Raw genomic sequence first — 12,415 nt, 5'->3', positions numbered from 1 at the left:
GCTGGGTTTAGGGGCTGGAACCAGCCAGTGGCACCGTTCACTGTGCTGAACTTCTGAGAACTCCTCCTCAGTTTACAGCAGAACCAGAGAGGGCTCCAGGAGCTTTTGGAGTGCTCCAGCCTGGCTGTGGAACCACCAGGGCTGGGTCCTTCTGTGGGACTAAATCTGAGAGTCATGGCCCTGTGCCACCATTTCAGGATGTCCCCACCAGAGGCTTTCACCTCCTGCTCTGTGCCTCTGTCCTGCTCTGCAGACCCACAGTTCTAAATGGGTATTATGGAATCTGTGGCATAGAATCAGATTTTTTTTGGTCGCTTATGCTGTTTTTGAATGCCAGGATTTTGTGCAGAAAAGGAAAATCCATCTGAAACCTGATGAAATTAATCTGAAACCTGAAATCCTGCAAATCAAGGCACAAAAGTGGTGTAGATCTGGAAGTAGAGACTGAACCACCTGACACAACCAGAAAACAGTTCTAATGCAATTATGATACAGTTAATAATTGGAAATAAAGACAGTGATTGAAACAAATGAAGGAAGAGAACGGAAAGGAGCAGACAGTGCTAAAAGAAGATTTCAGTTAATTTTTCTGAACATGGAAGGTTATTTCTGCTTTGAGGCTACTGACAAGGGTGGTATTTGTGAGCCAAGATGACTCTTTGCTGACTCTGGGTGGATGTAAGTGTAGGATGTTTTCAGTGGTGCAGCTGGTGTTATTTAATAATTCTCCCAGCCCATCCATCACTTCTGAATCCAGCATTCTCTCTCACTGATTCATGTGTTATCATTGTGTCAGTAAGGCAGCTTGAAAGATGGCTGAAAACACTGAAAATACCTAATTATTATTCTTTGAGGAGAAGGAAGTTTTTAAATAGCTGTAGCACAAAAAGCAGCTTGAATACATTTATTTTCTGTGGAGTTCTCAGGCACACACACAGGATATTCTTTTTACTGGATGTTTTTGTCTCTGGGATTTCAGGGCAATAAGGGAGGCATTGTCAGCACCTAAACCAAGACTTCTTTGCTTTGTAGTCACACATGGAGTTACAGAAGTGAAACTTGTGGTTTACTTTGCAGGTGTGTTTTAACTCCTGGGCTTATCCTGTGAAATTTTGGTGTTCCTGTGGGCTCTTAAAGCCTGTTCTCCTCAGCTGTGATAAACCAAGGAGCCAGAGAAGCTGCTCTGTCTGTTGGAAAATAGACACCAAGTTAACAGAGTGTTTATTTCTGCAGAAGGCTCACACTGGGAGCATGTATGAAACAACCCTGAGATGGATGATAGCATGTTCTGCTTCTTTTGCTGGAAGACAATGAACTAGTAGAGCAGGCAAAAATAAATTGAATTACATCCATGCGTTTAAAAAAGAAAGGGGGAAACAACAGTTCAGTTAAAGTTGAAAGAGGAGCAGTTTCTCTTTAGCAGCTCTGTGTTTGTGCTTGTGTGGAAGCACTTGGGCAGCTCCTGGTGGGACTCACAGAGCATCCCCAGGATCTGGGGCTTTCCTTGCAGGCTTTGTCTTAAGCTGCACAAAGGGAAACTTGGGTTAGATGTTAGAAAAAAGTTTTTTAACAGAAAGAATGATGAAGTTCTGGAATGGCTGCAAGGGGAGGTGGTGGAGTCACCATCTGTGGATGTGTTTAACAAAGCCTGGATGTGGCACTGGCTGCCAGGGTTGAGTTGAGTGTTGGGGCTGGGTTGGACTGGATGATCCTGGAGGTCTCTTGCAGCCTGGTGGTACTGTGGCTCTCAGGAGCTCCAGGAGATGGCAGGTGCCCCACGGGTGTGTCTCACAGTCTCTGGGGTGTGTTTGCTGGCAGCCCTGCAGTGCCAGCCCCACAGACACCCCGAGGACGTGCTGCCAGCGGGGTGAGCCGCCTGCAGGCCCATCCTGGCGGGCTCTGCTTGCTCCCAGGGTCACGGAACATGTGCTGTTCCCATCTGCAGTGCAGCCCAGCGGGGCTGGCTGCTTCCCATCCATCCTGAGCTCCAGCTGTCTGCGGATGCAGCGGGGCTCTGCTGCCTTGGCTCCCGCCGCTCGCTGCCCTTATTTGGTAACGCTCGGCTCTTCAGCTGTGCCTGCAAGAGGCTGATGCACTGCTTTAGGGACTGTTTTCCACTTTCATTTTTGATCCCTGAAGCCTTGGATTGTGTTTCAGCAGCGGTGCTGGCACAGCTGAACTCTGAAGTGCTGTCAGACTGGAATATTGTGCTTTTTAGAAGTGCTTGGCTGTTTGACTTTTCTGCTTTGCTGCCGCAGAGGCGATATATGGCAGCACTTGTGTTTACGGGGTGTATACACCTTGTCAGCATAACCTGCTTATTAAAATGACTTCCAGAGTGCATCCTTCAGCGCTGGGATTACGTTGTGGGGGCCAGGTTTTAATTAGCTGTATGATTTGTTGGCCTTTTCCGTGCTGTGTTCCCGGGAGGGGAAGCGGCGCCCAGCGCCGGAGCGAGCTTGGACAGCTTGAGCTGCATCACTTGCTAGGGCTCAGCAGAGCATCTCTGGGCCCCTGCCAAAAAGGATGGGGACTGTTTAGAGTGGAGAGAAGGGAGAGGCCTTCAGGAGGTGAAAGACTCAAGCCAGCAATAGAAAGCAAGGAATCAAACTTCCAGACTCAGTGCAGATGTGGGCAGGGCTGTGTTGCTGGGTTTGCCTGGGAGTGCAGCACAGCTGGGCAGCAGGACTCTGCTCTGCTCAGCTCCAGGCTGTTGTTTCCTAGAGTTGAGGCAGGCCTGGGGTTTTTGTCTTTATCTTTGCTTTATTTAATCAATTTCTGGAGGGCTGAGCATCTGTGGCAGCTCAAACCTCCTGGGTGCTGCCCGTGTCTGCCCACAGTGTTGGTCACAGCTGGCTGTGCTCTGTGAGCTCTGCAGAGGTGACACCAGCTTGGGAATTCACTCAGAATCTGTCAAAAACTGCTCTCAGTTGGCTGCATCCAGAGAGGAGGAGGGTGGGCACGTGGCAGTGCGATAGGGAAGGATCCATGGTGTGGGAACTGTGGTTAGAAGAGGAGTTGTCAGTGCTGTGCTGTGATAAAAAGTGCAGTTGCTGCCTTGGAAAATACAGAAAAAGGAGCACTGCTAAAAAACAGTAATTATTTTTTCCAGTTTTGCTTTCTGGCAGAGTCTCAAGTGAAGTTTCTTGTACTTCCAGAAAGTTATGAGAGAAAATCCAGGAGGGAAACGGGCAGGAACGCCCCTGACCAGTCTTAATAACTCTCAATAAGTCAGTAACAATAACTCAATCTCAATAACTGTGGGACAGAGGAGCCTGCAGGTACTGCTGGGAGAGGGAGAAGTTCTCTTCTGCCATGTCCATGTGGAGAGGGAAGAAAATCATGGCATGAAACTGTAAAAATGAATGGGTTAGCTGCAGGAATAGTGGGGTGCTGGAAGGGAGCCCTTTGGGTGCTCAGCCAGGAACGGAGCTGGTTCTGCCCTAGGAAGGGAGGGATGAGCTGAGGAAGCTCTCCAAGGGGCTGCCAGCCCTGTGAACCTGCATTTGGAATTCTGCAGGAGGCAGTGGGCCAGGTCAGGAGGGCAGCACCTGGTGCAGAAGGAAAGAAACAAATAAGCAATTCAGGCAAGGTATCCCAAGTGCTTCATTAACTTAAGAAAAATTGAAGCACTAAATTCAATTGTATTATTTCTTCCATTCTTCCAAGCAGGACCTCAATAATATTATCAAGTATTTATTTAATCTCCCTACATCTTTTCTTGGCAATGCAGTTTTTCTTTATGCCAAATCCATTTAAGAGCTGAAAATGGAGTTGCTTTATTGAACAGCTGAAAAATTTGCCTTTTCTCTTGCGTGATGCTGTGGTGGTTCATTCCTTGAGAAACACACACGAAATGTTTTAAATAGAAGTGACTTTTATTATGCTGTTCAGTCAGCTCTGTCTAATAGCACAACAGTGTTCTTTCCATGCTGGTCAACACGGACGCTTCCAGAGGGGGTTTGAAATTTGATCTTCCTTGTTCTTCCTGTGCTCAGACAGTCCAAGCTTTCCCTGCCTCCTGCCCCCACTTCCTGCCCTGTTTTCAGCAGGAACTTTCATCTGGAAAAGCAGGAGCAAGTGAAGAAGCAAATGTGAGAGTGAAATCCAAGGGGTGAGCAGCCAAAATGAAATGAAATTGGGCCAGAAAATAAATATGCTTTGGTTTCCTGCCAGGGTGAAATGTAGACTGAAAAGACTCAAAGATTTTGAGGAGGGAATGTCACAGGGTTCCTGTCCTGAGAACTGTGTTGGTGTCTCACAGGGAGATTTGTCATGGAAACTATTGAAATGGGAATTGGGAATGGTCTCCTGGGTCAAGGATCCAGCTCTCAGCCTGGGACAAAGGCTAGAGCCACAACCGTGTACTTAAAACTGCTTCTGCAACTCCTGTGACATTAGCTTGCTGAATTCCCTTCATATAAACCCTTCTCCTAGTGTGTATAAATTGATTTTCAGCGCTTGTGAGGGAGAGGAAGGGATGGCCTTTCAATTTGTCCAGGTGACCTCTTGTTCAGGGTTTCTTTTCGTGCTGGAGCTGAGGTGAGACACAGAAACCCTCAGGGGGACCAGCAGCTTCCTTGGGATCCTGGGTTAGCTCACATTAATGTGTGCAGCTCTGAACCCCTCACTTGAGGTTTTTTTTCTCTTTTTCCCCTCTCTTCAACACAAAGAGTTATTTTCCTGACTTGTATCTGTTACTAGCCAGGAGCCATCAAGGTGCTTTGATGCTTTATAAAGAGATTATTCTTAAGTAGCTTCTCCTGGTTGAGGTTCTCCATTGTGTCCATAAATGAGGCTGTACTTGATGCTTGCAGGGATACCTGGTGCATTCACTGTGTCCTTAGCAGCTTTCTCTGACAGAACTCACTCTTTTTTGCCCCCTCAGATCTCTTGTAGCCAGTGTTGCCCATCCAGGGGCACATTACCCATTGTGATGGCAAGGAGAGGAATGGTTTTCTTGCTTTTTTAGCCTGAATGGATGTCAGATGGGATATGTTGTAGTTAAGTCAGTGGGGTTTAGGGTTTTTTTCCTTTCTGCTTGTGCTGCTCTCCCTTCTGGCTCTGTGTTCATGCTGCATCTTCCCTCAGTACCAGAGATAGAAAAAAGCATCTGGTCTTTCCTGCAAATGTTTCCTTTTGGAACTGCCTGTATATCCAGTGTCTAAATATTTCTCTCTTTTCGAGTAGCAGTTTTCTTTTTGAAGGAGACCAAAGAGGTTACGTGTAGAAATAAAACAAACACTGGTGTGTTCTGAACCCTTTTGGAGCACAAGGTGTTTACTTAAAGGTGTATTTCTGAGGTCAGCTATAGCAGACATTGATAATCAGTGTCCAGCTCTCAGGTGGATAATTTTTCTCTCTCTGAAATCTCTGCTCAGTCTTCTCCTTTTGCTTTGATACCTCAGCTCCAAGTTAATAACAATTACATTATTTCCTGTGTTGCTCCAGCTTGAACAAATGAAGCAGCAGTTCCCACTGGTAGGGCTTTGCATAAATGATTATAATAGCAAGAGGGTGGTTACCCTCGTGTCTTGCAGATAGGAGTTGAGGGTGGTTATTTTAACATAAAAATTAAAATATATTTAGATCACAAATCGTGCACGCTCTCAATTTAAATGTTGGTTGCAAGGGTGATTTTCCCCCTTTATTCTGCTTTAAAAAGCAAAGTGTTGAAAGCCCTTGAAACACAAGATGCAGCAGCACAAAGCAGGGAGGTAACAGACGTCACCACAGCAGAAACCGCTAATAAATTCTGTCATGTAATTAGTTCAGGGTTTGACTCCTGAGCCACTGGGCTGCTTTGCAGAGGGGTGGGATTGCTACAGGATCCTTGGGCCTGGGATTGAATCCCAGCATGGCTTGGGTTGGAAGGGATCTTAAAGCCCTGCCATGGCAGGGACACCTCCCTCCGTCCCAGGCTGCTCCAAGCCTGTCCAGCCTGGCCTGGGACACTTCCAGGGATCCAGGGGCAGCCCCACATTTCCCTGTTCCATCCCAATGCCCTGCTCACTGTGCTTCAGCTTCCCCACTTGTGGGATGGCAACATGAGGTTGGAATTCAGCCGAGTTCTTCCACCAGGTTTGGTTTCTTGCTGGGGTGGAGCTGTGGATGGCTGGAGCTCCTTTGGGACCACAAAAACCCCTGTGCTCCTCCCAGCAAAGCTTGATCACTGCCAACTGAAAATGAAAGGATGTCTTCTCAGCACAAAGAGAGTCATTTCAGTGGGATCAGGTTCTTTCTTCTCCCTCTTCATGGAAATGCAGGAATGATTAATAATCAACACATTTCTCTAGCTGCTTTTGTTCTATATTCTTTGAACCTCTTAGGCTGTCATCTATTAATTTTAAATCTCAGAGGGAACAAGTATAAAATAGATGATGGAGTAATCCAAGGGTTTCTGAAAAGGTGAAACTTGTCTGTGATTGAATACATGCATTTTGTGTTATTCTCTAGGTCTCCTGTGTGAAAATACTGCATTTGAGCACAAGAGGTCTTAATTTTGTCTTTAAATAAGCTCCTCATCTTGTGGAGCATTACCATCCTTGTGAGTGTATTAAAGCTATGCAATTTCATAAATACAAAGTCAACAACTTCTATTTACAATATGTCCATCATTGCCGGCTACGTTACTTCTTCATGGCTTCTATTCTTTCATATTTAAAATAAAAGGAAAAGATACTATCAGTGTGTTATTCTCTCCTGTGAGCAGGCTTTGGCCTAGGGAAAATATCAGGTATCTAAGTATAGAAAAGTCTGAAGAGAAAATGCTGAATTTCAGCAGGGAATTGCTGGTTTTCTTTTAATTTTAGTTTTGCTGTGCAAAAATGAGTTTGGTTTTTCCAAGTAATGAAGAAACAGCTGTGTTGGTGCTAAATATTCAGTGGATTTGTAAGTGACTTATTTAAAGATCTTCATCTTTATAAGATTTCCCTCATTTGAAAGCGCCCTAAAGTATGTTTTTTGTGAGGGGGAGTAATTTCTCTTGGTTCTTACCTTTCTCCAGTTGGCATTTTGGAGAGTCTGGGTTTAAAACCCGAAATAACGACGCACCTTTTTGTTGCCAACGAAGTATTTGATTCTTGCTCTCTCCAACTGCAGAGAAATTGGTGAAGGCCTTCTCCTAAGTGCCTAAAATAGGCAGTTGGAAAAAATGATAAGTGGTGGATTGCACAACCAGCCTGGCTGGAGCTGAAACTGCTTCCAGATCTTTCTGGAATGGGTGTGCTGGGGAGGGAAATGGGATGGGGCACCCAAAACTGAGCTGAGCTCTGGCAGCAGCCAGGATGGTGCCTCAAGGAGCTACAGAGAAGATACAGGAGAGACAGCAAGGGCAAGGAGGGACAGGACACAGGGAATGCTTCTACTGCCAGAGGGCAGGGCTGGATGGGATATTGGGTGAAATCTTCCCTGGCAGGGTGGGCAGCCCCTGGATCCCAAAGCCAGGTTGGACATTGGGGTTGGGAGCACCTGGGACAGTGGGAGGTGTCCCTGCCATGGCAGGGGTGGCACTGTGTGAGCCCTGAGGTCCCTTCCAGTCCAAAACATTCCATGGTCCCACGAATCTTTGCCATTCTCTGAAAGGTGTTTGGTGTTGTCTGGTGGAGCTTTGGGTGTCAGCAGCATGGGTTCAGGAGTTTCTGAGCTGTCCTCACAGACCAAGGGTGGAACTGACACAGTGGCAACATTTAATGCCCAAAACAGTGGGAGAAGCCTCTGAAGGGGAGACTGGAATTGCATGTTTGACTTCAATGTTTCTAGGCAGTTTTGTGTGAAAAAGGTGATGATGTCTTGAGTGGGCTCTGAAATACTCAACTCCCTTCTCCGATCATTTCAGCCTCTTTAACGTTTATGCAAATTTGCAATTTTGGACAAGTCTTTCATTATATTCCCACATCATCTGATTAATGCACTACCTAAGTGTGACTTAAATTCCCATGTGGTGGAGTCCATTGTAAGAAAAAGAAAAAGCTGTCTTTGTAAGGTTCTTCATTGTGCTATGAGAGCAAAAGTTGGGCATTTGAGATGTGGCTGCCTGGGCTTGGACTTGGAGGGAAGGGTTGGAAATCTGGAATATGCTGGCTGGGGAAGGAGCACAGTCTAGTCAAGAAGGGAATGTAGAAGAGCAAATTAAAAGCATGGGGTAGAAGGAACTGGCAGTTGGAATAACGTTGCTGGCACGTTTCCCCCTTCCTTGAACCCCAAAATACTTTGGAACACGGGGGTTTCTACCCTTCCCAGGATCCTTTTGCCAACTCCTCTGTGCTGCTGGTGCATGCAGAGGGTAACCAATCCTGGCTGTGATATTTTGGGGAGCTGCAGGTGGCAGAGGCCCACGTGGGCTGTGGATGTCCCACCAGTGAGAGCGTTCATCTCTGGCGTGGTGCAGTTGCAGCCTCGCTTTATTGCGTGCAGAGCAGTCGCTGACGGAAGAGCAGGATTTAGCTGGGAAGCATTGAAATGCACATTTAATACATGAGCATTCATCATCCTGATGGGGTAGTGTAGGATTATGCAATCCCTTTTTCCTGCAGGACCTTTGTTGGGTGCTCGGGTTTGATGTGTCATCATTTGATCAACAGTGACGTAGTATTTTATTTTTATACTACCTCATTGTGCAATTCTGCCATTTTTCACTGTGTATCATGAAGATCTGAAAGGAAAATGCATTCCTTGCTGGTTAATATGCAACAAACAGTCTATAAAAAGATGTCGTTACTGTGCAGTAATTGCTTTATTTATCACCTTTCCTATGTGGCTAAAGCTGCTTGAATCACTGAGCAGAGCAGAGAGCTGATGCTTCGGGCTGCTCTGGCTTCACTTTTCATTTTTGGCTTTGGATTTTTGGCTCCTGTTGTAGAAAGAGACCTAACTTCCATAAGGATGGTGTCTGACAAGCACGGGTTTATCTTGCACAGTCATCAGGACTGTGGGTTACAGATCAATGACCACGATGGTACTCAGCCAGCACATCCTTGACTTTGTAAACATCCAAGGCAGTGGGGTCTGGAGAGCTAAAAGTCTTCTGGCCATAAAGTTCATGTAGTTTGACCCGTGGTGAAATACATTTAGTGGCCATAGGAAGGTGAATGAGGCAAAGTTGAACTTCTCAACCACTTCAGAGATAGATTTCATAGAACAAATACTAGAAAATAAATATATTGGGTGCTTTTCATTGTTTGTTTTAGATCTGTAACTTAGTTACTAGAGAGAAAAAACCTAAGGAAAACATGTTATGGCTTCCCTTCTTGCATTGGACAGGGTCAAACTCTTACAGCCCTCTCTGGGTCCTTCAGGCAGGAGAGGGGGTTACTTGCAGTTAACAATTTGGAAGTTAAGCCTAACTTGACAACTTTCTTGACTGAAAAGGATGGAAAGAAGTGCACTGTGACTAAATCTAGCATACAATTAATTCTTCTCTGCAGTTCTGTGTGTTAATTGCTGTCATTGTGTGAACTGATGGTTTAAGCAAAAATAGAAAATTTTATAACTGGTGTGTTGCTTACAATGCAGAGTCTTAGCTCCAAGTGCCAGCCTGCAGTGGCTTTTTGAGTCTCTGCTGCGCTGTCAATCTCTGTGAATCATCCTGATGGAAATGGAAAAATTGGTGAAGAGCACAAACCTGCGAAGTGTGCTTTGCTCTTCTCCTGGTGGCTCAGCAGCCCCGGGCTGGCAGTGGGGATGAAGTGGAGCTGAGTGTTTCTGCAGAGAGGCAGCTCAGCTCCCTCCTGGTGCCCTGAGCTTGACTCCCCAGTGTCACTCTGTCAGGGGGCCGTGGTGCCGTACCCAGCTCCCGACGGATCCAACTTTGGGCTGGTACACCAGGGTGGAATGGCACGATCTCTGAGCTCCTTCCACCCAAACCATTCTGGGATTCTTTGCCCTTCTGTGAAAGGTGTTTGATGTTGCCTGGTGTGCTCTGGGGATGGGTTGGAGGAGAGGAGAGGAGAGTGATGTTGTCCATCTCAAACAGCATCCAGAGGTGAAATTACCAAGGTCAGTCTCAGCCCCTTCAGCAACTTCAACCTCTGGCAGGGCTGCCATGCCCTGTCTCCAGCATGGGCTGTCTCTCTTTCTGGTTGATGTGCATCCAGAATATCCATGAACAAGCAGCTCTGCTTTTCAGACACTGAGGATAAACCCCAGGTGGGTTTCTCCCCACCTTGCTGCTTCCCAAATTGCAGTGCTTGGCTGTAGGGATACACCAGGAGTCTGGAGAAAGGCCTGTGAACGTGGAGCCTGAAGTCTCAGTTCCACTCTGCTGCCAGAGAGGCTGGGGACAGCCTCCTGGCTCTTCTGGCACTTTGTTTGAACTTCTGAGCTGCTACTTTAGGCGCTGCCTTTGAATAGCTGAATTTATTTTTTTGCGTGTTCCGTTGCTTAGCGACGACAGGAGGAAAAACAGTCACTGCAGCTCATGTGGGTTTATTACTGATAAGTTAGCATCTCTAATACAGAAATGTATTTTTAATAAGACTAATGAGCTGTGATTCCTGACTTAAGCCAGGCAGAATGTTAAATAAACTGTGTTGCTGCACTGGGTATAGAACCTGACACCCTCAGGGGTTTGATGTTACCTCAAGCCATGCCTTGAATGTCTGTGCCTGTGCAGGCTGTTGTTTGAGGGTATTTTATACTGCTGCTACTTCATTAGGTGAGGAGTTTCTCCTATTTTTTTTCCCTGTTTTCCCTAGTAATAGAAGGGATTTTGATTTAAGAACTGAACTGACAACAGCAGTGAAAAAATCCAAAGCAGAAAGCCCCCAACCTGACAAGAGTTTACCTGCTGAAGTACAAAACCTCCAAGCTGAAAGTGCAGAAACCACGTCTGTTTGCCTGGGAAAGCACTGGAACATGTTCCCATTTTAGTCTGGTACCATTTTTGACTGGGACAAGTTATAAATTTTCTGGTCTTGCATCAGATGTTGGCAGCAGCAGTTAGTTTTTATCGTGCATGGGGCGACATTCCTGTTGCTCAGAAAAGCATTTGTCTGATCAGGAGCTCTTTGGAATTTGTTTATAAAGCTTTCCTTGCCGCTGGAATAGTTGGAGCAGCAAGAATCCAGATGATTATGAGTGGCTGAAGCCGTGCCTGTGTGTGCTGCATGTTTTTCTAGATTGCCTGTTCAAGCTGTGTCCCATGAACCGCTACTCGGCGCAGAAGCAGTTCTGGAAGGCAGCGAAGCCTGGAGCCAACAGCACCACGGATGCTGTGCTGCTGAACAAGCTGCACGTGAGTACCCCTCTGCAGGGCCCTGCTCACACCCATCCTGCTCTGAACGAGGATTTCCAGCCAGCTGGGCACAGCTAACAGCAGACACCGAGTGTACGGAGAAATAAAATCGGCGTGCGAGATTCCTGCGGGGATTTCACTCCCAGTCCTTAGATTTATGGCAGAATCACAGAATAAGCTGAGTTGCAAATGGCCCACAGGGATCATCCCAGCTCCTGGCCCTGCACAGACACCCCCACAATCCCACCCTGTCCCCAAGAGTGTTGTGCAATGCTCTGGCAGCCTCGGGGCTGTGTCCATTCCTGGCGAGCTTGGGCAGTGCCTAGGGAAAGAAGCTTTCCCAAAAATCCATCCTAAACCTGCCCTGGCACAGCTCCAGCCATTCCCTGGGTCCTGTCTGCGTCACAGAACCCCCTCCTGTTCCTGCTCAAGGTCTGTGTCCTCCAGTGCTGTGTCCATGATACTGGGGTAGCCCTGGGAGCTCTCGTCTTTAACCTGTGGTAGAGATAATGGTGCTCCAGGGGAGCATTTTGGGTGTTAAAAGCATAAAAAAGGGACCCTTGAAACAATTGCACAGAGGATTCTCAGTCCCTGCATCCCAGCATGGGAAACCAGGAGCTGCTGGTCTGATCAATCTATTGGGACTGCTCAAGCAAACATCACTGCTGTTGATATATGGAAAGGTTGATGGGTAATTATGAGTAATTATAAGGCCAGACAGCCTCTCCTTCCTTATTAGCTTGCAGTATTTAATATTTTCTGGGTAAAATGTTGACATTCAGCAGCTGAAAACTCAGTAAGGCAGTTGATTGCTGTTTTTAGAGCTCCTATATAAAAAAAAAGCCAACTTAACTTAAATACCATCTGTTGACTTTAGAGTTAAATAAACTCAGTGTTTATGTTAAAATTACATAGCTGGAGTACTTCATGTCAAAATTACAATTCTAAATATTTTTAGGTTCTTTAAGCCTATATTAAGCTCATTGTAGCCTGGAATACGAAATGGCCCCGTAGGAGAGTGTCACTTGCTGATTGCCATATGGCTGCCTCGCTCTGCACTTCACAAAGACCCACTGGTGGACTCCTTCTGCCTCAAAAAATGTATTTATAACCCAAAAGTATCAGCTTGGCAGGGACAAAGCTATTTTGGTAGCACAAAGCTCCTTCACCTGGGCCGTGTTT

The 12,415-nt window shown here is 46.4% G+C and overlaps 1 protein-coding gene across 15 annotated transcripts in view; it reads left to right on the top strand.

The window, feature by feature from the left end:
* The window catches only part of ITPR1 (inositol 1,4,5-trisphosphate receptor type 1), a 163,374-nt gene that overhangs the window by 36,804 nt on the left and 114,155 nt on the right, over positions 1–12,415 (top strand). For 14 of the 15 annotated variants that reach the window (XM_085590251.1, XM_085590248.1, XM_085590254.1 and 11 more), the window contains one exon: positions 11,118–11,233. In XM_085590251.1, the coding sequence (XP_085446377.1) occupies positions 11,118–11,233 (116 nt within the window). Of the gene's footprint in view, positions 1–11,117; positions 11,234–12,415 lie in introns of those variants that run through there. The other variant, XM_085590255.1, reaches the window with a different exon arrangement.

Source organism: Lonchura striata, chromosome 12 (assembly GCF_050655825.1).
Source record: "Lonchura striata isolate lonStrDom1 chromosome 12, ASM5065582v1, whole genome shotgun sequence".
Classification (NCBI taxonomy): Eukaryota; Metazoa; Chordata; class Aves; order Passeriformes; family Estrildidae; genus Lonchura; species Lonchura striata.
The sequence above is the reverse complement of the archived record's forward strand: the minus strand, read 5'-3'. Positions and strand labels throughout refer to the sequence as shown.